This window comes from Argopecten irradians, chromosome 1 (assembly GCF_041381155.1).
Source record: "Argopecten irradians isolate NY chromosome 1, Ai_NY, whole genome shotgun sequence".
NCBI classification, from domain to species: domain Eukaryota; kingdom Metazoa; phylum Mollusca; class Bivalvia; order Pectinida; family Pectinidae; genus Argopecten; species Argopecten irradians.
The window spans coordinates 18242724-18270052 of NC_091134.1; the positions used below are offsets into that span (position 1 = coordinate 18242724).

The window sequence follows — 27329 nt, forward strand, 5'->3', positions numbered from 1 at the left end:
AAAAAGCCAATTCACTGTTTATCTTTTTATTATCCAATATTTTTATATGTTGCATATCTTGTTTTACAGATGTGTAATAATTTGCACTATCCGAAAAAGATATGAATTTCACATAATGTTTCGACTCTAAAAGATGAAAGTCTGATCGTCCCATTGAGTGAATGTGTTTTCAAATCAAGAAATTCTGGGTAGTCAGCCAACTATAGGAGACGCCTGAAATAAAAAATAAACGATATTTGTATGCATCACGACAGTTAATTTATCTTTTCTTGGTCATTTAAATACCCGATAGCCCTGTTCAAGGTAATAAATCTGTGTAAATACAGGCATAGAAAGCGTAATGCATGGTCAAATGAATCCATGAAGCTATATTTACGAATTATGTCCACAGCTGCCGAACCCAGATAAGTAAATGCAATACTTACTGCAACTGATTTGTAATAAAAAATGTGATGTGGCAGAGAAGTAATATTCAAAGTTTGTAGTATAAATGTTACAGATATTCTTCTGGCATTGTCACTAAATGAGGTGCAAGACGAAACAATGAAGTGACACACCTCCCCAACGCTTTGAAGCAGTTTTGAATAGTTTAGTATTTAGTTGAGCATTAAAGATTGCTGGGAACCAACTTGCTTGCTATAGATCATTTGTTTTTCTCGGTTTCTAAGTTCTACAATTTTTAACTTAAATCAGCTTTGGGGAGATGCATTCACTTTCGTACATTTACATAAAGAAAAAATACATAGTAGCTTTAATTTGCGGTGTAATTTGATTTATTTTACGTCCGATTTATAACCAGGGTCATTTTAGGACTGCAAGGTTTAGAAGGTAGAGAAAATCCAGAGTACCCAGAGGAAAAAGACGACATGTAGTCAGTACCTGTCAACTGCCCCACATGGGATGTGAAACCTAAGGGTGGGTGGCAGGTATAATATTGTAAGATAAAGGGACATCCTAAGCACCTGTGCGCGATGACCCCTTATTTCATTTGCGAATATGAACCATCACAAAATCATATCTACCCCAGGCAGACAAATTAAAAAGTAAATTTCAATATCATACCACCCTTGTTAACAAAATGCGGTACACAAATATTCATACATGTATATATACATATGAGATATGTCTCATACAAATATAGTTGAAATCTACTCCAGAGAAGAATTCATTGAATTGAACACGTTACGAGACAGATATAAGCAATGATTATTGATAAAGACAAAAGAGACTTACCGTTGCCATGTCTCCACCGTGACAATTATACTGGTCCATAGAGAGTTGTTGACGATTATGTACAAACACTATGACGTCACATGTTGTTTTCTAAAAGAAGCATTAACATTAAACACAATCCCAAAGGAGTGGGAGAAATAGAGCATTCAACATGAATCCTGTTTAAACATATTAGATTGCTGATAGAATGTTTGAATGATAAATATCTACATCTTCAAACAAGAAGGCTTATACGAAAACTGCGAAGCGCTAATTACTTTGCTGGTAATTCTCACGTGTCCAATCTAGGACTTCCTTTGAAAGCAACGTTGTATTTTGAACCAAAATCAGTTTTCTATTTTCTCCTGCATGAATATTTTTATATGTTGATATAACTAGATCATGTTTTTATTTTTGATGAGGTAGTACTTTTTAGACACTTACCGGCAGGCCTGGTTGTAATGGGCAGCTCTCTGAAGTTCTATCTTTATTCAACTCATTATTGGTGCAGAACGACTTCCCCAGATTCAATGTCATGTGTAAAGATTCAACCGTCCCAGTCAACTTTAAAACAGCAAAATTTCTTAATTAATTGAAGAAATGATTATAGATAAAACTATCGATACTATTTTTCGAAACAGGTAATTTTATCTCACTCATGCATTCTATATGTGGATGGTACTGACAACAACCTAGCTGTAAAAGAATGTTGAGTAATAATACCAAACGCGAAAGGAATAATATCGAAGAAAATGAATACTTACTAATGACAGGTATGATTTAAAATATTGTCTACGATTTTCACGCCAATATATTACTTCCGCCGAATTATTATGAAGACACCCCCACATATTTTTTTAGAACGAAACGATTTAAGCTTATGCAACGCAGATTCGAGAAATGTTTCTATAATACTACGATCATATAAACATTCAACCACCACACCAACAATATCGTTCTGATGATTTTTTTTATTGAATTAATACTTTTTTGGTTAACCATAATTGTATTGTATACTGTGTGTACCGTGTGTGTACCGTTGATGTTGAGCTGACGATGTCGGAAACCACGTATTTATATGTACAGCAAGAATATCCATTAATTCTGTTGATCTCATTAGCTGCAAAATCTCCTGACAATTTGGAAAGCGAAGATTGAGCAGTGACGTCACGTACCTATTTCAATAATAAAAATAACAATTAGTACTTATTATTTGATGAGATGTTTATAAAAGTAAATTTATATATATACCCCAAAAGTATTCACACTGCTTGTAGACGGCAAACTAAATTATTCCTGTTGATTTCAACGTCGTAGTAAAGGCCATGCGCACTTAAGAGTTCGCAATTAGATGTATATGACTCGTAAAATAATTAAATTATTATATTCAACTCTTGTACATGTATATAGTAAGCACATTCTACACAACATACCGAATATTATTATATATATTAACATTAGAAATCAGCACTGTAACATAACACTGAATATATCTATTGCAGTGTAACACGAAACATATGGTTATAATGATCAAAGTACGAAGTGAAGATATTTGATGCCATTAAAAAATATTGAAATAGTTTGAAGCAATGAAAAATATCTCTAATTACAATAAAACGAGGCAGCACTAGTTAAAACTTCAGATAAGGTATTTCACCTGTTCAATGATGTGTAGGTAACAAACAATTAATTTGATAAAACGTATGTACATGACCTTCGTTAAAAAAAACCCTTTTTACACAATTGCAACATAACAGCCATGTGTGACTGGTTGTCAGTTAGTGGAATACCTTGAAAATCACGAAATGACAATTTAACTAAATGCACATTTACATTAGCTTCAAAAGACAACTTGTTTAAAAATACCTGTTGGTAATATGGCAACGCTAATGACGCTTCCGTAACCATGGATAAAAGTATCATAAAAATCATGCCTTTTTAAAGTATATTGCAGCATATACAATAATGTTCTGAATAGTTTCTTCAAGAAGTGCCACTTTTATAATTCAATTTGGTATTTATAAAACAAACAAGTGACGTCACTAGACTTGCGAAATCTTATCAAGCTACATGTATGTTGAAGATAATGTACGGCTTATCAGTAGTGCAAAGGTAGAAATAGAAATTGTAACAAATGTATACTTAATAATCGAGTCATTGAGGAATCGTCAGTTTATGTTAACTAATAAAAAATATAGAGCGTAATCATATTAATAATAGTTGTATTTTTGTATATATTGTACATCACGAATATATGGATAATGATAAGGATACGAAGTAACGGTTAATTTAATTTACTAAGAAATTTCGATTAACATGTACATACATGAAGCTAACAACATTTTAAAGACCGATTTCCATGTATACGGCGTTAGTGATTCCGAACAAAATGTATTCATTTCGCAAAATCCTTGCTATCAATTTTTAAAATAAAAAAATATGTTGGTGAACTTGTTTTAGCTGTTCATATTGTTATTCTTTCTTGACTTTATTATAATGGTATCGTAATGTTTCCGTACGAAACAAAATAGGCTAGTCGCACCTGTCATTGTCGAAGTCGTATCTATTTGACTCATCTCGGAACACTCCAAAGAATGTTCAGGTGAACATTCTAAATTATACAACATATTTTTCTCATATAAAATATCTGTTTAAATAACAGTACATATATATAACACAACGAAAGTTCATTCTATTATAAGAAGGAATAACACAACAGTTCCTAAACACACATATTCACAAAATACACGCATTTAATGCATGGGAGTTGAAAGGAGTCCAGCAATTCAAACCACATAGTATCATTTAGGTAGACACTAATACATGTATGATCATAATGTACTTATTTAATCCATTTATAGCATCTATTAATAATGTTATAGAAACTTCATTAACTACCATTGATTGTGCTAGCTATCATTTTTTATCTTGCCACTGCCACACATAACTGACGGACAACTACTGCTGGATAAACTTCTGGTGATAACTTCGCCATTCAATCCAACGAGAACGTGACGTCACATTTATAGAAATGACGCCATTTTTACAATATAGAAACCTCCGTATTACAGTATCGTCTTGTTCTTGGCTCGAAACAAAGGTATGTATTGTAAGTAATGCTTTGTTGCAGAATGAGTGCCTCAATGTCTGGTTTAGTGGTATTATACTTTACATTTTAAAATCAGGACTGATGGAGCTGTTTACGAAGACGTTTATATATTTCCCACGGCAGTAAAAAGTAGTACACTCATTCAGGTTTAGTGAATGATTATATTCCTGCGCAACAAAGAAGCGACATGCTTCAAGACAAAACAATTACATAGCCGGCAATTTGTTTTTGTTTTGAATGTCGCTTAAAAGCCAATAGTTACAGGACAAACAGAATAAATGGTTATTATCTTTCATGTTTGTTTTGTGTTCGACACGAAAAGCCGACTTGCAAAAAATCAAACTTGTATTGTAAGATACTAACCATGTATTATACACATAATAACATATATTATCTAACATGAATTATTGTTTACTGTCAAACATAATGAAACATGCCGAATTGAACCAAAATACGAAGTGATAATAATGATCTGTATTCTAGTTAGAATGTGACGTTGACGATTTAAAATAAAACAAAAATCAAGTGAAAAAGAGACACTCAATTTTATATCGGATAACTACAATGATTTGCCGTCTGGTTTGAATTACTTACGTCGATTGATTTTGTACATTTCCAGCTAAGAACATGGATATACGATTCCCATTGCTTGTATAACACTTGTGCAGTACATTCTGTAGGCTGCAAAATAAAGTAAAGAAACCCAGATTAAAGACAAGTGATGCCTGCAAAATAGATTTCGCACGTTATATAAATTTACTTTGAAGCCCTCTCCGTGCAAAACTCCCCGGCATCAGTATGTGATACAATATTCAATATCGTTTATAGAAGACATGTTCAACCTTGATAATTGTCAATCCATGATGTAAGTGTCATTTTACATAACCTGCAAATGTACGGTATCATTAATACATCGTTTTAATTGGTTCTGTAATGAGTTGAGATGGAAATCCTGACCAATCAATGTTAATGGTTACACATGTATATGTATCGAGATATTATTATTTTTTGTTCATAAAGAAGATATATTGTTTAATTATTTTAACATATTGTTAATGCATTCAACTGGTGCTAAATGTTCATTCTGGGCTATTAGGGAACAACTAACTAAATGAAAAAAGGTCTTCGGAATAGGCCCCTGTGTATACAAGATTGTGCCCTGGATAGAATTGTGACTCGGCTACTGATTGACTGGTTATTTATGAACTTTCCGACAAGTAAAAATGATATGAAATTTGGAAATCAAGATTGTTTAGGTTCAAAATATCAGTTTTGGTAATGAATAGGTAAAAAACATTAGAATTTGAAAATGGCTAACCTGGTTGGAGTTTGAGCAAAAGGATTCACACTTTTTTTCACATTTGTATCTAGTGTTATATCAGATCCTAACTTTAATTATAGAACACAGTAGCTAACTAATATTCAATAATATTCACTATGGTCTATGTAAAATTATTTGGCTGTTCTCTATATATACTTTACACATTAAATACCCCTAACCAATATGAAATTTACCACTCATTTTATCACTGTTTGCTTTAAATGCAGTTACTTCGTGCGTGTAACCTTTGTATGTATTAAGGTTGCTGGTTTAATTCGATCTGGAATGTTTTCCATCTGTTGTGCCAGTTGCGACATCAGGAGTCAGGACGTCAGTATAACATAACAAAATACCGGGTTGCTGCCTTTTTCGAAATACATCTTGACTTTAAAATCGGAAAGATTGTTGGTTCGTCTATTTGTATATGATAATTTTTTTAAAAGTATATTACTAAGGTATCGAATGAGGCGTTGTTTTTTGCTCGCAAAATAAAACAAAATCGATATTCTTTGGTTAACAGTGATAACACAACCTACCCTTAATCTCGAGTCTTGTTTTATAGGACAGTCGTTCGTAGTCTTGTTGGCATTTTCCTTACTATTGTTACACACAGATATTCCAATCATAAAATTTAAGTCGTAAAGCTCACCGTCCACCATCTACAATGAGAATTGTAGTTATCAATACTGACAAAAGACTCAGTCGTCACGTGATATTACAAATGTAAGTTAACTATGATGATTGTTAATATATCCTATAATGTAGTAGTATCAATTAAACAATTGCATTTTTTTTACAAACAATCGTTGCTCCACAGGAGGTAAATAAATTAATAATTGAACAGTCCAATTGCCTTTTCTTTCACAAATTTTCGGCCTCTTGGTCACCATGAGGTACATGGAAACAACGACCAGCTATGTAAAATCCATCTTGAACTTCTTGATATGATACGACACTTGTTGATTGTTGCTACTACATTGGTATTGTTTAGATTTAAAAACAGACTTTTACTTTATAATTTTACCTGCTTCATACTTGATAATTGTATAATAACATGACTCTAAGGATTGAATATGAACATATCGAGAAATATAAAATTGTATACCAGTCATGCAATCTTTCATAATTTGTCCAAAGAAACATTTTATGGGGTTTAATGATCAAATGTTACCTGGTATGTGCCGTTTAATATTTCTTGAAGCGATTTTCTTGGGAACTGATCGGAATAGCCTCGTTGTTCATTGATGAAGTCGACAGCTGCATTTGTGACTCTGATCACATTTGAATCGTCTTTATTATATGGAATATTGCCTCCACGAGGTCCTGGAGGCGGCTACAAAAAGAATGCAATCATCAAAACAAAATTATTTTAGTTCAGCGGATTCGTGCAGAAATTTGATAAAAGCATGAAAGTTGGTAGATATCAAAAATAAAACCAAAGGAAACTTTTAAGGACCCGGGCCTTTTCTAACATTAGCCTATGATGTCATGGCGGCCATTTTCAAATATGGCCGCCACACATAAAACTTACTACATTCCAACAACATCAAGTCATACTCATCAAAATGTATTGAAGATTTAATATAATTACTTTGTTTTGGCATCAAGAATACAACCAATGGAAACGTTTTAGAATCTGGGCCATTTCCAAATATAGCCTATGACGTCATGGCGGCCATTTTATTTTTCAATATGGCCGCCACACATTGCCAAACATATTACTGTACATTCTAGCAGCATCAAGTCATAGTTACCGAAATTCATTTAAGATTTAAAAATATTTAATTTGATTTGACATCAAGGAAACTTTTTATAATCTGGGTCATTTCCAAAATTAGCATATGACGTCATGGCAGCCCTTTTCCAATATGGCTGCCATACTCATTTCCTTATCACTTATAAACAGCATGAAGTCATATTTATCAAAATTCATTTCAAGATTTAGATACGATTTATTTGATTTGACATCAAGAATAGGGAACGTTTTAGGACCCGGGCCATTTCCAAAAATAAACTATGACGTCATGGCGGCCATTTTCCAATATGGCCGCCACACATATTACTTACTACATTCCAACAACATCAAGTCATACTTATCAAAATCTATTGAAAATTCAAATAAAATTAATTTGTTTGACATCAAGTTACAACCAAAGGAAACTTTTTTAAAATCTTGGCCATTTTGAAAATTAGCCTTTGATGTCATGGCGGCCATTTTCCAATATGGCCGCCTCAAACATTTCACTTATCACATATCTTAGCATCAAGTTGTAGTTATCAAAACTCATTAAAATTTCAATATAATTAATTTAGTTTGATATTAAGAATACAACCAAAGGAAACCTTTGAGGATCTGGGTCATTAAAACACATTATGACGTCATGGCGGTCATTTCCCAATAAATCATAGCACTGTTAGTTATAGTTTTCAAATTTCATTAGGATTTAGATACAATTAATTTGATTTGACATGAAGATTACAACCATAGGGAGCTTTTTGGGACCCGGGCCATTTTCAAAAATAGGATATAACGTCATGGTGACCATTTTCCAATATGGCCACCACATACATTACTCATTACAGCGTTACAGCAAAAAGTCAAAGTTATCAGAACTCATTTATAATATGAAAATAATTAATTCAAATTAGCTTTTAATTCTTACAATATAGTCATTGTCCAGGCAGGCGTTGCTTCTGACTTGAAAACATACTCATTCTCAAAAAGTTATTCTATGCGCATTGCCTTCCTAACTGGAATATAAAGGCTTATACTACCTATTGTGTAGATAAGGAATGCAACTTTACTTTCAAAGATCCAAATAAAGTTCTTTGTAAATTATGATATCATCAGAGCATGTGATGCTTATTTTCGTTGATCACTTTGGGAATCAAACTTCCAAATTTATGTTGCATCATTTCTTAATATTACACTATTAATTGATCTTTCTTTATTCATGGGACATATTGGTATCATTGGGAGATTCAACCATAGTCAATAAAAACGATATTTCTGCCCCTGCTTAGCACACAGCATAAAATGAATGGGACGACTGGTTTGTCCGTTCCAATGTTAATGGGTCTTTGACAGCATGCTTCAATACAGAAAATCATAGACAAGTAACTTTAGAGTGAGGCCATAACAAAGGCAATTATATGCTATGGCAGTCTATCAGGCCCATTAGTAATACTAAGTAGGAATTAGCATTACCTAAAGGCAAAGGCAGTAGTTGAATTGGAGGTATATTGATTTAAAAACTGAAAAAGGCCGAAAATCCCACGACAAGACAACACATAATCAGCTTCTCTAATTATGAGATGTCAAGACACTTGCACGTGTTATCTATGGCATGAATAATCCATTTTTAGAACTGAACAATGGTCTTGTATTTTACACAAGATACATTGAAGGTGCGATGATCTAGTCCATACAAGCAATGGAATGCATCGGTACAGAGCAGCATGCCCTTGACTCATTACTGGAGAAAAATCACCCTTTTAAAAAAATAAAATGTCACCATCTTTGTCACAAATAGGGACACCAGGAAGGTATTATATCACAACTGGTAGAGTTGCTTACCATAGCGCTGATACCCTATACTGAGTGACTGTGCAGAAATGGTGTCCCATCCCATTGTATCAATTTGAAGCATCAAACACCGAATAATGATGAGGAATCAGGCACAATGATGCTGTATCTAAGAACAAAACTGACGCCATTCAATGCGAGAATTATGAGTGTCATCTTGTATATATCATGGTCCGTTGTTCTGAGAGATTACCGTTTTTAGCCATTGTTAGTGAATGTTATAAACTCTTTTTAAATGGAGTAGACAGACTAGCAAAGAAATTGAATGGATAATGTGGTAGAACTTTGGTCACACCCTCGGAATTTTGTGTTCCGGGTAAAACATCAGAAGCCTTGGAGACAAGGATGGCTCTAGTTGAACAGCTTGTTACATTTGCACATTTATAGTGGTTAAATTTTGCATATATAGAAAAAAACTCCTAGCATAGAAAACCCATATTTATCCAGAAAGTTCGATTGATGTAGACCTCCTGATGCATTTACCCTAAACACAGCGAGTTGCGTTCCATGTGTGATATTGCTGGGACAACAGAAAGACGAAAACATGATGGGTACAGCCTCCATTAGATAACGTTGACAGAGACCTCATAATCCTGCAGAACTTTTGAAATGTGGTTGCAAGAGAGACTCAGAGCTCAGTACAAAGTTCAGTTCAGCATTACATGTATATTTTAGGCTATTGAGCCTCATGAAATTCTAAAAATAATATGTGTTGCCCCTAAAATGATAGCCCATATTAGAATAACATAAACAAATTATGAAGTAATCCTAAGACCCTACACCAAGGCAGAAAACACTATCAGTTGTAGAGGAAATGTAAAGTACAAATTGGCCGTATGCGCATCTTAAAATTCTCAAAATTCTACTTTTTTTTACCTTTAGATATATGCCCATACCAAAACCAATGCTAAGTTATAATCCAATATCTATGCAGAAATCCACGTCACGTTTTTTAAATTTTTTAGCATTTTATACAGCTGAATTTATGACCTTTTCAAATTGCTGAAACGCTTCATTATTGCGGCAATTAACACGAATAAAAAATATGTCAAAGTCAAACATAAAAAAAAAAAAGTAACAAAAATGTTATTTATAAGATTTAGTGTTTTTTTTCTAAATTGATTGGCGCCATTTCTAGTTTAGAAAAAATGTTTTTTTTCATAAAAAAATCCTGGTTCAACGTCATTGATCGAAACTTACTGTACAATGCTAATATATAATTGCTTTATACAATTGTATAAAGTATCGAAGATGAAGTGGCACACGTCGGGGCTATTAAAGGACGTGTCAAGCTTCGATTGTGGAGAAAAACCATACTACTCGTAGAAAAAAAAACCACGAGCAGTCAGTACCTGTCAAGTGCCAACTGTCCTCTGAACAGTAAAAGGACGCGTTAGAGTTTGGTGGCGTAAAGAGGCAGACAACCCAGTTAGCCACTACTAACGCAACTAAGAGATAAAGAGGTGGTGTTACATTAAACGGATTGGTTCATTAACGTCCTCTACTCAAATATCTTCCACTATTACAGAAAGGCAGACAAGAATATACATATCTACATCAATAACTACCAGGTCATGACAGCCATAACATTTCCCCATTTTTACGAACAAGGTAACATGATTAAACGAATGACCAGGATACCTACAAGAAGACTTATATCCTAAAATGTAATAGCAATAATAAACATATTGACACATGTTATATGTTTGTACATACGGGTAGCGGCTCACATTCGTGCTCCATTACGTCTGTAATATTCCCCAACCAACGACGGTAAAGTACTTTGGTCTCGCATCTTTGGATCTGTCAAACAGGTTATTAATATTTTATTTTTGTAACACAAAGAAGGTTTTGTCTTTTTAAACTAATGTTTACTTTTGACACCCAAAGAAATGCCCCAAAGTAGTAGCATTTCTCCAGGATAAATTACTGTTGGTTGGTTAAGTTTAAGGTATCATAGGGTCAAAGGTTAGGATTAAAAGACAATATAAGTACATCTTTTAAAGCATAATAAGGTACACAAATGTTTCTTTATACGCTTAAAAGGTTGTGAATGGTAGAAACTAGCCAAAAATATTCGTTTGTTTTCTTAACGTCCTATTAACAGCCAGGGTCATGTAAGGACGGCCTCCAGGACAATCATATTAGAAATAGAAAAAACGATAAAAAATAACGTTACAATAAAATTAAATTACATTTCTAAGCATTGTTATTTCACGTAAAACAAAGCTTCTAGATATACTCGTTTTATAAAGCCCAAAGTTAAGATATTGACATAATGGTAACAACGACAGAGGATGTTTTACGTTCCTGCGAGAAAATAAATGATTACCGGAAGTCCCTGTTTGCCAGTCTTGATAGGGCATTCTTGTGATGTTGCGTTGCTGTTCTTTTCCGTATTTGGACATACGGAGTTTGATAACGTGAATGACAGACGGTAAACACTTCCATCAACAACCTACATATAACATATAATTGTGGTTTTGAAAAAAAGAGAGATGAAATAGTTTAGAGCCTTAAATTAATACTAATAATTAATTAATAATTATTAATAATTTAATAAGCGTTTTTCCGTATAAACATTGTGTTTTGGGATAGCAGTTTATTGAATCATACCTGTTCAGTACCGCCTTCCAGTTTGTATAAAGACCATCTGCTGGTGTCGTTTGAGTACCCCCGGCCTTTGTTGATTGTCGTTATGGCAGCGTTTAAGGAAAAACTGACTCCTGGATCAGTGGTGTTGATAATGACTTGATCTCCAGGCGAGGCACCCTATTCCAATATTGCATGTATACATAATTCAAAAAGTGTAGCTTGCTATCAATAGCCAAGTCTATTCGTATATATAGTCAGTCAAAAGTATATACACAAATAAGAAAAATAATTTTAAAAAATGTATGGAAAAATAATTTCACATAAATTTACATATCATAACGATTGACGACATATGTCACTCATACAAATAGTTTAATTTGACAAAAAATCAACGACAATCAAATGAAATGATCCCATTACATAACATACATAAATTACATGTAAATTATGATAATTAAAATCCCATTGTGATAATTAAAATCCCAATTAGTTTTCATAAACCCGATAACAATATTGAGACTGTTCCTAATAAAATTTTTAATATTAATCATGATGATTCTTACCTCACAAAGGTGTGCTAACACTGTACTGCGTGGTGTCTCCCAGTGCTTATAAACAACAGTCGCGTTGCATTCACGAAGCTAAAAATAACATACATATTAGGTCAAAATCTTGCTTAATATTTTTAAATGAAATGCTACTGGTGGCCAGTCATAGCTATTTAAGGTAAATATATATGACACATAAACAAAAAATTTCTTTCAAACATTAAAAGGGATACCGCAAAGTGATTTTTTGAGTGGTTACACAATATCAAAATGTTGTTCGAAAAACAGAAGTAATTAGTATTAGGATACAGGTATTTTGCATTTAACACACATTTCCGTCAATTGCCCTGACTAGTAAGCAGGGGTTTCCAGTTTGAAAAACATGAGAAACATGTTCCGTCACAAACCGCACCGACCCACTCCTTTTACACTACTCCCTGTTTTTCTTTAAGATTTCGTAAATCTCAATCCGAGACGGCCAAACTGCCTCTGTGGGTTATTTTGTTTGGCGCGAATAGCAAGCGAACTATTCATTCCACCCCCTTTATGACGCGCAGTAAGCAAAAACAGAAATTTACTATTTCTATAGACTATGGTATGTCTCAGTCAGGGGGCAGAATCCGAAGTACCTGCTGCCCATATTGTTTGACTGTAAAAGACGACTAGATTCAGAAATTTGTATTTCTGAAGTACTTATACAGGCTTTTACTAACAATGCAATAGGGACAGCAGATACACATTGGACACAGTATGAGTTATTCGGATCAGGTGTTAACAGCGTCAAACCCAGTGTAAAAACGCAATATAATTGATGAATTTAGGCTCAGAACGATTACTTTATTACATCAACAATATAAACCTGAGCTAATGTCGTTCTTGAATTGATAAATGATATGGAAAATGTTGAAAACAATACACTAATCTTAACATCAGTTTAAAAAATGGACAATAGCTAAGATTAGCAAGGACGACCTTACCAACCAACTAAATAATTTTACATAGACCACAGTGTTAATCTTTGTTAAAGTTTTGTACTGTATTATTAAAACAAAGGAATATTAGTTTGCTATTGTGTTCTATAATTAAATTCTAGGTTCTCATATAACACTAATTATGAAAAAAGTTTGGGCCCTTCTGCTCAAACTCCAACAGTGAAGCTTTATTGAAATCAGGCGCATTTTGCACTAAAAAATCCTGAAATTCTAATGCTTTAACCTATTCATTATCAAAGTTGATATTTTGAACCTAAATCTCAATATGAATTTCTAAATTCATATCATGGTTATTTAGGAATAATTACCTGTCAGAAAACATTTTTTACTTTTGAAATTCATAATTAGCCAGCCAATCAGCGAGCCGGGTTAAAATTCTATCCTGGGCTCAATCTTGTATACACAGGGGCCATTTCGAAGGTCTTTTTTTATTTAGTTGGTTGATCCCTACAACCTTGTTAAAATACAGATCCATATTACCATTTCGTTAAATCTGGAAACACGCCATATGTTCGGATAACCTTTATAAGGATCTGTTATGTAATCAGATTGACCTTACCATGTATGCAAAGCGTAGTGTGTGTGATATGGTTTGAGAGGCTGTGGTACATTGGCGTAATGTCGTCTAGTATTAGTGGAATTTTGACCCTTCTTATATTGCAATCTCGATTTTATCTACATTGTTGGAATAACTTCCATCTTTCAATTACCAATAACCGTAAATTAAATTCTTAAATAAAAATATCATTTAATTCATTAAGATCCCATGATAGGATAGGTTGCCAAAACTTCCGACATATAGTACAATATGTATAAGATTGCCTATGTAAAGATTTCCATTTTATTTTTTAATAATTTACCAATACATCTGCTTACCTTGGCTGACAAATGCATAAAACTACTTCTTACCTTCATGCCCTGTATTAGGGGACATTCCGCTTTTGTAGCATGGATGTTGACGATACTGTTGTTACACTCAGAGTTTCCAACAGTGAAATCCAGTCGATACAATTCGCCATCAACCACCTAGTTTATAAAAAAAATCGCTTCTTGTGTTATCAAAGGGAGATATGCGATAGAAAGCTACTTTCATATTCATTCAAGTTGAAACTGAGAAAACATTAAATCAAGGGTCACCGCCGATAGCAAAGTCAACGTTGACAAGGCAAAGGAAGTATCTGTGGACGTATCAATATCAATGGATGACAAGTCTACCATTGCAAGTATTCTTTCAGTTGGAATCAAACAAAGAGGCATAACTCTAGTGAACCGTCCTCAAAATAGAACAATACACTTATCAAACATACCAACCAGCTTAGAACTAAAGTAGCACCGTGTTCCGTTTTATAATAACCGTATGTATCGTAATATTTCAATAACATAATTACTAGTGCTAAACTCTTAGATCTAGTTATAGATTTGTAAATATCATGCGTGCGACACATTACCTGTACAGTTCCATCTATGACATCTCCAATCGATTGTCTTATTATGATATCAGCGTATCCACGTTCTTGGTTTATCACCTCGACAGCGGTGCTAACTGCGTCTGCCACACCAGGGTCACTTCTGTTGATTTCTTTCGCGCCCCCAGGAGGAGCTGTTGGTGGCTTAATAATGAAAACAGTATACTGAACACGATACGAAAGAATGGTCCTTACAACTGTTCAAAAGCATTCCAATGTAATAATGAATAATACAGCAAATTTGATTAAAATCTGGAAATGGCAATGACAATTCAACACTTTATAATTGACATGTATAGCGTTACATTTGTTGTGAAAATTACATGACAATTCGTCCGCATTAGATTTACTTATCACGCGATTTAGATAAATGTGTATATAATTCTTGATTCAATTATAGAACATATCCATAAAAAAGACAGTTTTTATTCCAACAAAACGTGCGTATTCCGGCAATTCATAAGCAGTACAATAACTTTGTGTTAATGTTTTGTGCCCTTTTAAAGGGACAATTCAATCTAAAAGTACATTAAGATTTGTATAAATATCGGAAACAACCCAATTGTAATGAACGTGAGATTAGTAGGTTTTACTGCAATATGCTAGATAAGCCCACTGTGGTAAAAAATGTATGAAATGTTCAATTTCGCTCGTGTCTGCCATTACTCCTTGTGGTCGGACGTCTTGTATGGCGAACTCTGACCCTTCCTAGTGGAGTGAAGCTTTGTCTAGAACTACTCGAATCGCTTATACAGTAGTGTGTTTACCGTATTATAGGCATGCGCCTGTCTAAAACAGAACTCCTCTATTCTTTATTTTTTTTTTAATTTATTCTTCAATTCTTTAAATAAAAAGATAACGACAAGATATTAAATATCGTTCCTATCTTTGATAATTCCCTATTAATAATATATATTCAATAACCAAAGCTAACTTACGGGTAGGAAAACACAACTGTGTTCCATCACATCTGCCTTTTTGTCAGCCATCCAGTATTTGTAATATATTTGTGATTCGCATCGCTGTATCTACATGTATAAAACAAAAGAAATCATATTTGGTATTCAATGTCAAACGTTATCAAAATGTTAATGATTCGTGGATCGTTATTGCCACCGTTCTGAAATCCGATGTTGTTTCAACAATAATGTATTTGAATAATAAGCGATACATTATTTTTTTCTAAATGTTGCCTTTGAAATTATCTGATGTCATCAAAGAACAAAAACTTATAAACTAAATAATTTACCGGATAGCCTTGGAACCCTGGTTCTACCGGACATTCCTTTTCCGTGGCATTAGCTTTGTCTTCAGTGTTTTTACATACAGAGTTTGATATAGTAAATATCAATTTGAACAGATCTCCACTCACAACCTAAACAAGTACAAATACATGGTTTGAATAGTTTTAAACATGGCCAAGCTATCGGCATGTTACTTCAAAAATTACATTTTCCTGTGTACTAAGCAAACTCAAGCTTCAATACTACATCATAATACATTTAGCGTTAAAGCACAAAATATGAAATTGTAGTAGGTGACCTTTTATTTCAACGGTTCAAACTCTTTGTAGCATTTGTTAGGCTTTCCTAAGACACTTAATACATTTATATAGATGTAACATTACAATGTACATACCTTGACAGTGCCAGCCTCTATTTGGAAGAGAGTTAGGCGACGGATGCTGTCGGAATAGCCGCGATCCCAGTTAATCACGTTAATGGCTTCGTCAGCCGCCTCTGCGACCACGGGATCAGACTTATTGATAGGTCGTTCATCACCAGGTGGCGCCTAGCAAAACACGTGTTAACTATTCAGTAGACTTTATTTGACGTTAAACTCAATTGCTGAATCTTTATTCGGCATTTTACATCCTTTTTCAAGGGCTTGGTTGACTGAGCTTAACGTGTTATGAACAGCCAAGGTTAATGTTGTGTTTGCCTTGGCGTGGTTTATTATCAATGTTTATTAACATCCAGGGTTATTTACAAGGCCATCTACCTACACGGCAGACACCGAACGTCTGTTAACGAGGTTTTCACACCGATTTTAAAACAATGCCGCTGAAAAAGGTACAGGAAGGATCACATTTGATATAACTAACAAATTAAGTCAGTAAGCTAAACTAATTAAGATATATTAAAACCTTTATCAACACTTACCTGACAATGATAGGATATGATTGCAATGGTAGTTGTTTCTTCCTTCTGTATATAGATGACAGAGGTATTGCAAGAATGCAGCTGAAACCGAAAGGCGAACAATCTTAATTTAATTTATAATTCCGCTAAAATATACATTCTTTATAATTCTTAAAGGTTATAAATTTATGTTTAAGATGATAAGACAATTTGTCTGTTTGTTCGATTAATGTCCTTTTAACAGCCAGGGTCATGTAAGGATAGTCGTATGCGGTTTGCAGCGTGTATGTAATGTGAGGTGCGTGTTTTGAGAGACTGCGGTATGTTCGTGTTGTGTCTTCTTGTATAGTGGAACTCTTCCTTTTCATAGTGCTATATCACTGACGCATGCCAACGAAGACATAAAACAATCCACCTAACTCGGTCACATTATACTGACTAAGTAGCATCTTTCTTACTTAAAAAATAGAAGAAGCTAGGTTTACACTGTAAAAAGAGAGAGAAAATTAGAAACAGATGAAACTTTATTATATATGTAATTCAATTGGAAATCAAACACAATATCTATTCTGCACGAAGACTCCAACATGCTTGTATGGATATAAAAGTAAAGTACTGTACTGAAGTAATCATATATGCAAATAGCTGTATACTATTGCTTTGGATTTTGACATGTATCAATATATCACATGGTGTAATATTACATATGATTGAATAAAAATATATACGAGATAAAAAATATCATGTAAAATGTATTTTCAATAAGTTATAATCCCCTTACCGCATGACCTGTATGTATGAGAGGACACTCTTTCGTAGTAGCGTTAGCGTTGTATATGCTGTTGTTGCAGTATGAATTTCCAACGGTAAAGAAAATGTTGTAAATATGACCTTGGTCAACCAAATCCTTCAACAAAGATGGGCGTAAACCTCAACAAACAAAACACGAACAAAACAGAGATTCAACAATAGATACACCATTTGATAGCTCCATTTCAACTAAAAGAACAAAACTGTATTTGTTAATATTCTGTTAATTAGCGATTGGGAACATTGCATTCTTATTTATTTCTCGTCCACTGACAATAGAAATAACAATTATTGATATTTTTGAAATAAAACCCTACCTCAGCTGTTCCATTGACAACCTCTCCTAAAGATTCCCTTGTAATAATGTCCGCATAGCCTCTGACCTCATTGATCTTGTTCACTACTACATTTACAGAGGCAACAACGTCAGGGTCATTGGGATTGATTGGCCGAACAGCAGACGGAGCAGGTGGTGGCAATGGTGGATACTTAATTGGAAATTAGCTCATAAGTTATGAACTGTACAGTTCCATGTTCATGACATTTCTACAACACTCCATACACATTGCACGTTAAAGAACAACAAATGAAGAACATTGATGTACAGGTAATGGCACTGAGCTTATTTAGTCATACAATGTATATAGAATCTTAAGTGAGTGTTCATTTGATAACAAAAGGCCCATGGGCCTTAACGGTCACCTGATATTTGATACAAATTATTTACGTCATTTACTAGCCTACAAATGTCTTTTGTTTATGAATTAGGGACAAAGATCTGATAGGTCTACACACAATGTTTCATTAAGATAGGTTTATATTTTGCGTTCAAAAGGTCAAATAATAATTAATACTGCAAAGGGCAATAACTCCGTAAATTACTGTCGAATCAAGCTAAATTTACTTAAGTTACTGCGTTCAAAAGGTCAAATAATAATTAATACTGCAAAGGGCAATAACTCCGTAAATTACTGTCGAATCAAGCTGATTTACTTAAGTTACCGCGTTCACAAAGTCAAATAATAATTAATACTGCAAAGAGCAATAACTCCGTAAATTACTGTCAAATCAAGCTGATTTTCGAAGTCGTCCGGGATCTTTCTAATTTTAGTCTAAATACAAAGTTTCATTAAGCTCAGTTTATATTTATTCGAGTAACCGCTTTCAAAAGGAGATTGGAAACTCGCAATAGGTCACCATGACCTATCAGACTATTAGTCAGGTGGACTAAAAAGCTATTTTGGAAAAAAAACCACACATTTCTCACAAACTTACCGGTAAGTCAGAACATTGACGTGTTTGTATGAACCATCGGTTCGGCAGCCAATTTCTTTCCAAAACCTCAGCCTCACATCTTTGAACCTAAAATAATATCGCGAATTCTTTAATGCCGACTTGGTTTGTGTAACATACAACACACAACTTGTTAATAAATTGATATATAAAAGGAAGTTTACGATATTTCCAAACTTACCGGCAATCGGCCACCAGGAATAGGACACTGAACGGAGGTAGCATTGAAATTAGGTTCTATGTTTTTGCAGTTGGAGTCGGCAATAGTGAATATTAGTCTGTATAAATCGCCGTCAGTTATCTAATAAAATACAAAAGGGAAATTACTTAATGATAAAGCAGTAAATACAACTTTGTTTCATATATTTATCAATAATTTAAGAAAATGTGCAGACTCAAGACTCCTCTTAAAATGCACTGGAAAATGATGAAAATTATTTTAATATCAAGCATTTTATGGATGTCTTTTCTTTTTCTTGAAAACCCATCTGTAAGTAGCAATAATATCGAATCGATATATAAAAAAACGCTTTGAAGAAAATACGTACATGTAAAAAAAAATATGAACCCGAACAAGAAAATTTAAAATGCTTGGCAGATGCGAAATTATCAAACTATTTGTTTATTTTGTAACGCGAATTATATCACATATATATATATTAAGCTCATCACCTGCACTGTACCGCCTTCCAGCTCATAAAGAATTCGTCGGAAGGTGGTGTTTGAATAGCCTCGGTCATAATTAATGATGGATATAGCTGCTTCAGCTGATTGTATGGCATCAGTACTGTTTTTATTTGGGATAGGTCGTTGGTCTCCCGGGGCTGGTGGCTATGACATGGATGAATAGAAACGTATGGATATTTTTGGCCCCTTGGTGTGCACATATTGAATATGGTTTCCAGACTACAAATTACAGTATATTGGCAAAAAAATTATGTTAAATATTAAGAGACTTGATTAAAAAATGGATAATTGCGAGATATTGAATATGGTTTCCAGACTACAAATTACAGTATATTGGCAAAAAAATTATGTTAAATATTAAGAGACTTGATTAAAAAATGGATAATTGCGAGATTTGATCACTTATCAATAGAAATAATCAATATCAATATCAGACATTTAATCACACTGTAAAACAAAACACATATTTTGGAAACCAGTTTTTTCCATGTTTACCACAGAATTCCGACTACAACTTTTCTGTTCCATTTCTCACACTGTTACTGTTCGCTGATTATGTAGTACATGTTAATGGGGATCTTACCTCACAGATATAGTCCGTAACATTACATAAAGGCTGATACCCAGGTTTATAAACGATAGTTGCGTTGCACTGGCGTTGCTGAAAAATAGAACTTATTTATATGCATACAATTTATATTATAACGCTAGTTTGTTTAGGAAAATGTATGAGGAAAATTAAACAACTAGAAAACTGACGTCCGTCCGAAAGGCTCCCACCCCGCTACGTTGAACCGAAGCTGCAGTAATTGTGCAGTGTATTGTTCAACCACTAGTGATATACTACCATTCATACTACTATTTTAATAACCCCAAAATTGGCTCGAACACACCTAAATTTCAGGTTTCATTGATATCAGACAATCTTTAATTTTGAACATTTTGGAGTCATCGTTTCCATTAAAACCCTGTTTACCAATTTTCATTGCAACTGAACGATTTTTAGATTTTGACACCTTTCATCACTGCTATCTTGCAGTTTACGTGTAATATTCAAATCATTATTTTAAAATTTTAATGCTAAATATTTACATAAATAAATCTATAGATTTTCAAGGCAATTTCTAGAATCCGATAGTGATCATTTTAGGGCTTCTGCAGGGCCCCAAATTATTACTTCAACTACCTAATGCTGTATGTAAATGAAAACGGCAAGGAGCATGAAATATGCTTTATTAGAATTTAAGAGTATTTTTGTGCTCTGGTTAATCTAACAAACCTACCAGTACATAGAATGCGTTATCTGTATATTTTTCGAACCTGATATTTTGAACATTACCTTCTCCTCTGGATGAATTAGCGGACAATCTGAAGGGGGAGCGTCCCAATTGTTTATACTGTTGTTACACGTGGAATCTCCAATCGTAAACCGAAGACGGTATATGCTTCCATCTTCAACCTGATTAACCCAAAATAAGAAATGGAAGTGTATACATGCTACACACCGCATACTACATACATGGCAACACCGCATATTACATACATGCTACACACAGCATACTACATACGTGCTACACAACGCATAATTCATACATGCTTCACAACGCATACTACATACATGCTACACACTGCATACTACATACATGCTACAAACCGCGTACTACCTACATGCTACACACCGCATACATAGCCGTCCTTATGTGGCCCTGGATGTCAATATGACATTGATTAATTAAGCAAAGAAATACTGCAGAGCGCACAATATTAAGGGAGTGAGACGTCTGGAAGTAGGGTGTTACTTGATGGAATCTTCGGCGGCATGCTTCAGTGATATAGCACTATAAAAAGGGCGAAAGTTCCCGTATACAAAAAGACAATACAAATACCACGCATTTCACACACGCTAAACATCTCATATACGGGAGACTGTCCTCTAATAGCCCTGGCTGTTAATAGGACGAAAACATAATAAACCAAACGAAATGGGGAACAATGCTTTTCATTTTAAAGTTTTCCTTTACATGCTGATTCCTCTTAAATGCTAGAATGGATACAACCAAAATAAACAGGATTTAACAAATATTTAAAACGGTCTTTTTCCAAGAGAAGTATATTTATTTATTACATGTACATGTACATGTAGTATATGCTCAATATATAAAAGCTTCTTGCTAATGTTATCGGAGAAAGGGTCGGAAGATTTCATCTATGTATCAACTGTCCATCTGACATTCATGTACATTTTTCATATAATGACGTTTGCAGTTGATCACAGTGGATCGTAGTTAATAGTTGCCTCCCACAATATATTTCCCACTATTATGACGACACTATAGATTATCCCGGCGTATACCCGACATCATTGAATTCGAGAAGAAAAAAAAATCCCGTTCCGTATACGCAATTATATTGCTGGTACGACTAAAGTTTGAAAGTTGTATATGACGTCAGGGAATGACGGATCAAAAGTCACTTTAAAAAATCCCAAAGGATCTATTAGTTTACTATAAATCCCATGTTTGCTAAACTCGCCGAAATATATATGTGCTCTGTAGTTAATAGTTGCCTCCCACAATATATTTCCCACTATTATGACGACACTATAGATTATCCCGACGTCATTGAATTCGAAAGAAAAAAAAACCCGTTTACGCTATATTTGGGTACGACTAAATTTGAAAGTTGTTATGACGTCAAATCAAAAGAAAAAAATCCCTGGATCTATTAGTTACACAGGTTGCTGAACTCGTGAAATATATATGTGCTCAGTCCAGTAACATCGCGGGTTTTTCATAAATCAGAAAAAAAATCACAAGTCATAGTAACTTTTACCATCATGTGAGGCGAACATTAATATAATATATATATTGGGTTGGCATTTATGTATAAAACCCTGACGAACGGTTTTCTGAAAATATTAAGTCCGAATAGGTGAGGTAGATTCGTCAACAGCAAAACATAAAAACATGTATGTTTCGAACTCATCCAATAATCCCTGAAGCTGGATTTTGGTTTTTGCACGTCCTATTCACAGCTAGGCTCATTTAAGGACGGCCTTTACCGGATGTGATGTGTGAGTGAATGTAAGTTTATTTTCAGGTACACATTCTTTTTACACCAACATTAATTTGAATCTGCAGACAAATATTAAAAACAATAATGGCTGTTTAATACCGATACGTTTACTTGAAACATTAAACCCGCTTTAGACTCAAATGCAGCTCCAAATGACCTGCGCACACGTGTATACATCAAGAATTCTTCATTGCAGAATATATTCATTTACATATCCGAGATATGGCATCAAATATTTCCATGTCTATATAAAGGCCCACAACATTTCCAAAAAAAACAACAAAAAACAAGTAAAAAATAATAACATAAGAAAATTTATATCATTGGTTTAAGTTGAGTTAACAACACCAAACAATATTTTCAGTGTAATCTATTGTAAACAGTGAAGACTCATTTCCATGTTTCCCGTCTGGCACAGTGAAAGTGTATATAAGAAGATAACGTGACAAACACATTGTAAGACGACCCGTGTTATGAAATTAACATTTGATTTATTTTCATTAAATTGCTCTAAAGATGATAAAAAGATAGAGTAGTATGGACGGGCAGCTAATAAATATTGCGACTCTACAAAATTATCAATATTGTTTTATATTTGTATTCTCATTTCAAAAATTGAAGAAAAAAACCATATATTTCGGAAAGTAGGTATTTAACGCATCACATTAAATACTTAAACATGACATACCTGAACAGTTCCTTCAGTGTTGCTGCCCGGCGACACCCTAGTGATTATGTCTGCGAATCCGCGTCTTTTATTAATGAAGTACACAACACTTTGGACGGACAATACAACACCAGGATCTTTTGGGTTGATAGGCATTTCTTCACCAGGCGGCGTTGGCTAAAAAGTACCATTCTTTTTATTTAAACGTTCAGTTGTATTCAATACTTCCATAATATTATTCTCCCATATCTATATGTGTAATACTGGCTGGTCTAGAGCAATACACTCATGTCACTTCGTGACGTCACAATGTTTTCCAGATACACTCATGTCACTTCGTGACGTCACAATGTTTTCCAGAAACCTGGCTGGATGTACTTTACAAACAACGGGATTTACATTTAAAACATCACGTAATTGTATAAATAGAGAGAATTGACTTGCAGTTGCGTTTTTGTTTTTCGAATTTATTTCAAAATGGCGGAAAATCATTGTTGTAAAATTGTCATAAACCGTTAAGATTTGAGAGAAATATCCTCTTCAATACATGGATACCTCGGGCTTAACAACATTTTGTGACCCTTTTATAGAATATCCCCATCCTTCATAGCCACAGATGAAAAAACATGAAAAACAGTTTTATATCAATAATCTTCTGCATTTTTAAAAATACAGAAATGTAATGCAATTTTGCATAAAATACATAATATCAAAAAACGTAGTGTATACATTAAATGTTATTATTAATGTTATTATTAATGGCATTAAGTGTGGACCATGACGGTTGATTCGAAAAGTGAAATGTTCTACAAATACGGCAATTCCGTAATTTGGAAGTAAATACTAATTTTCGTTTACCTGAATGTCGACACAGTCATACGACAACACATCTATACGCGGGCTTTCCCAGGTAGTGTAAATTACGGCAGTTTGACATCGTTTTCTCTGTTTATTTCAAAACAAATAAATAATTTATATTACCATATCATTAATATATATATATATATGGTTTTTATTCATTTGGGTTCTTATAACGAAATGTAATAAGAAATCAATAAGAAAAACGTTACAATTATATATTTTTACTTCATGACACATGGACTCGAGAAAACCATTAATTAACTCTTAAAGAAAATTACCCATGTTTGTATATTTTCCCATCATAATGTAACACGAAAGATGCTCTACCTTTGACAAATGATATTTTTCTCTGTCAAAAATCGGAGTATACGAATTAGAATGTTTCTTCAGTTATTTTATTAACATCATTACCACAATTGAAAAGTTTGTGTTTTCTATTTTTGCTACAAGATCAAAATATTAAAAGTACTTAATTGCGTCCCGAAATAGTTCAATATCATTATATCCTATATGGAATTAATTACTGTTTACTGTACAAAAAGCAAAAGTTATTATTTTATATATATTTTATTAATTGGACATATATATATATACGATTAAACACTAATTATTGTTCAAATGATGAGTATCGTTTATGCTCTGTCGGCGGTGGAGCATCTTAATGTGGGTCATTTATGTAAGAATTATTATTAACCATTCCTGGCGAAAGCAATGCACACTCATTTGATGTTTTGTTTTCATTAGCCTCCGTGTTCATGCACACAGAGTCAGCCATTACTATTCGAATCCTGAACAACCATCCATCGACGATCTGAAATCGAAAACTTATTAAAGTCAAATAAGATAAACTATTGGCCCTGGTTATTAGTTTAACTTCAATCTAATAACTCAAACCAAGTGCATCTATTCTTACAAATGACGTTCTTTTAAGAACATAATGCTGTTGTCTATGTTCAATTTTAAGATATTTATAATATATATATATGTTAGAGAATTTGAACAAAACCCCTGATCGATATGGCAAGTGCATATTTTATACGATATATGGTTATTTTATTGAATGTTAATTTTCACTGGCCTGCACTGTTCCGTTGTCTATAGACTGACAGATTTGTCGCGGTATTTTATCGGAGAATCCTCGATCCCGATTGATGATATCGACGACTTCATCCACGGATGCGTGCAATTTCGGGTCACTCATATTAATAGGAACCTGGTGCCCTGGTGGATTCACCTGTCGAATTTAAGATTCAAAAATGTAAATAAAGCTTTGTCTTTGGAACTGTTACATGATTGTGAAATTATCAAAATGTACAATTTCATGAATACATTAATGAAGATTAAAGATTACAGTATTTGAATGAGTGTGGTTGTTCGTTGTAATGAGATAACACAACGAAAGGACAACATATCCTTAGTACGAGACGACACGACACTAATATACCACAGTATTCCAAAACCCGCACTACCCATTTCACAGACTTTGTGTGATTCAATTAACGTCCTATTGACAGCCACGGCCATGTATGGACGGCCTCCCATGTATGTTATGTGTTGCCCCATCCGGTCATATTATACAGACAACGGGCGAACCAGTCATCCCAGTTCCTGCATGCCGAGCGCCAAGCGGGAGCAGAAACTACCACTTTTATGGTTATCATAGACCTTGGTGTGTCTCGACCAGGTGACCGAACCCAGAGTCTACCTCACAGGGACAAGCGCTCAACAGAAGGCCAAAAGGGAGGCGTGAGGATGAAAAGAAAATATCCTTAATTCGGTCGCCTTTTACGATCTTGCGATAGGGGCAGCAGCTACAATTCCTCAGGGCCGCATTTCACACGCACAACATATACTGTGAAATCATTAATTTTCGTGGGGGTTTAATTTTCGCGGATTTCGTTTTTTGACCAAAATCAACGAATTTACATCCCCACGAAAATATATATACCTATACCAATGTCATATAAGTTTATGCCTTCATAAATACACATTGTAGGATGATTATTACCTCACTACATAAAATCTATTTAGGGGACAAGCATGACAAGTTCAAAGTTGGAAAATATTGTTCAAACAAAGATAGTTTTCAGAATTTCATAGACTTCATCTACATTTACATGTACCAACAAATAATTGATTGGGTATATCATGACTCTATGAATATGACACGATAATTGAATCGTTTGTTGGACACATCTGTAAAAACACTGGCTGAGTACCGACTCTAGATTGTGATTGTAACCGTGTTGTGTGGCAGAGCTTAGTTCCGCTTGAGCGATCAGACAGTACAAGTGACAGTGTCGACTGTGTATTTTAACGGTAATGTGTAAGGTCTTCTCCACGAATTTCAGTGCCAACGAAATTGTAAAATTTTAGAATCCACGAAAATGAGCCCAACGAAAATAAACGATTTCACAGTATATATATGTAATGACTTCTAACATGACTTGTATAACTGGCTATTAAGAGGACCTTAGTATGATAACCAAATCACTAAGTTCAATCATGTTCCGTAAGCTGTTTAACAAAAGCATTTAGATAATAGAAGAATTTGAAAATGTTAGTAGCTTATATAACATTTAATGAAACACTAGTCCCGCTGGGCGTACAACTTCATGCCATGATCAAGTGACCATTAAGGCCCTTGGCCTCTTATTGCTTATCAATTAAGTTTAAATTAAGGACCACGTGTATCTTTCAGATATATTTAAGCAAGTTTAAAGGCCAAGGCCAGATAGTCGTCGTCTACATATTGCTACTTCAAATAATTGTAAATTAATAATTAATTTCAATTGAAATGCAATATATTGCCAACTTACCTGAGATTCTGCCCCATTACCCAATAGCAATGAAATACAAAATAAATTACAAAACAGGATAATAACGCCTGACATTGATGGTGCACAGACTGCCATAGTTCCGAAGGTAAAGCCTACAGTTCGGTCTTATCTCGTACGCTATATGTT

General features: G+C 34.0%; 1 protein-coding gene across 1 annotated transcript; it reads right to left on the reverse strand.

Moving 5' to 3' along the window:
- Positions 1 to 10: 10 nt before the first annotated feature.
- Positions 11 to 27329, reverse strand: LOC138319464 (uncharacterized). The gene is made up of 29 exons (XM_069262621.1): positions 27183 to 27329; positions 25442 to 25597; positions 25058 to 25174; positions 24361 to 24447; positions 23524 to 23679; positions 21100 to 21219; positions 20344 to 20421; positions 19746 to 19904; positions 19255 to 19374; positions 19056 to 19142; positions 18098 to 18268; positions 17752 to 17877; positions 16992 to 17072; positions 16468 to 16620; positions 16079 to 16204; positions 15768 to 15857; positions 14812 to 14973; positions 14273 to 14389; positions 12387 to 12464; positions 11845 to 12000; positions 11561 to 11686; positions 10945 to 11031; positions 6814 to 6975; positions 6179 to 6301; positions 4916 to 5002; positions 2250 to 2387; positions 1657 to 1776; positions 1234 to 1323; positions 11 to 213 (listed from the first exon to the last, which is right to left on the reverse strand). Exons 1-29 carry the CDS (start codon positions 27276 to 27278, stop codon positions 193 to 195), a joined length of 3390 nt encoding a protein of 1129 aa, XP_069118722.1. The 5' UTR covers positions 27279 to 27329; the 3' UTR covers positions 11 to 192.

Coding starts and splice junctions, on each gene's coding strand:
- LOC138319464 (XM_069262621.1), bottom strand. CDS start 27,278: ATGGCAGTCTGTGCACCATCAATGTCAGGCGTTATTATCCTGTTTTGT. Junction 16,621..16,991: donor TCATATCCTATCATTGTCAG/GTAAGTGTTGAT, acceptor GTGTTTTGCTAG/GCGCCACCTGGTGATGAACG. Junction 11,687..11,844: donor TGGAAGGCGGTACTGAACAG/GTATGATTCAAT, acceptor TGTTATATGTAG/GTTGTTGATGGAAGTGTTTA.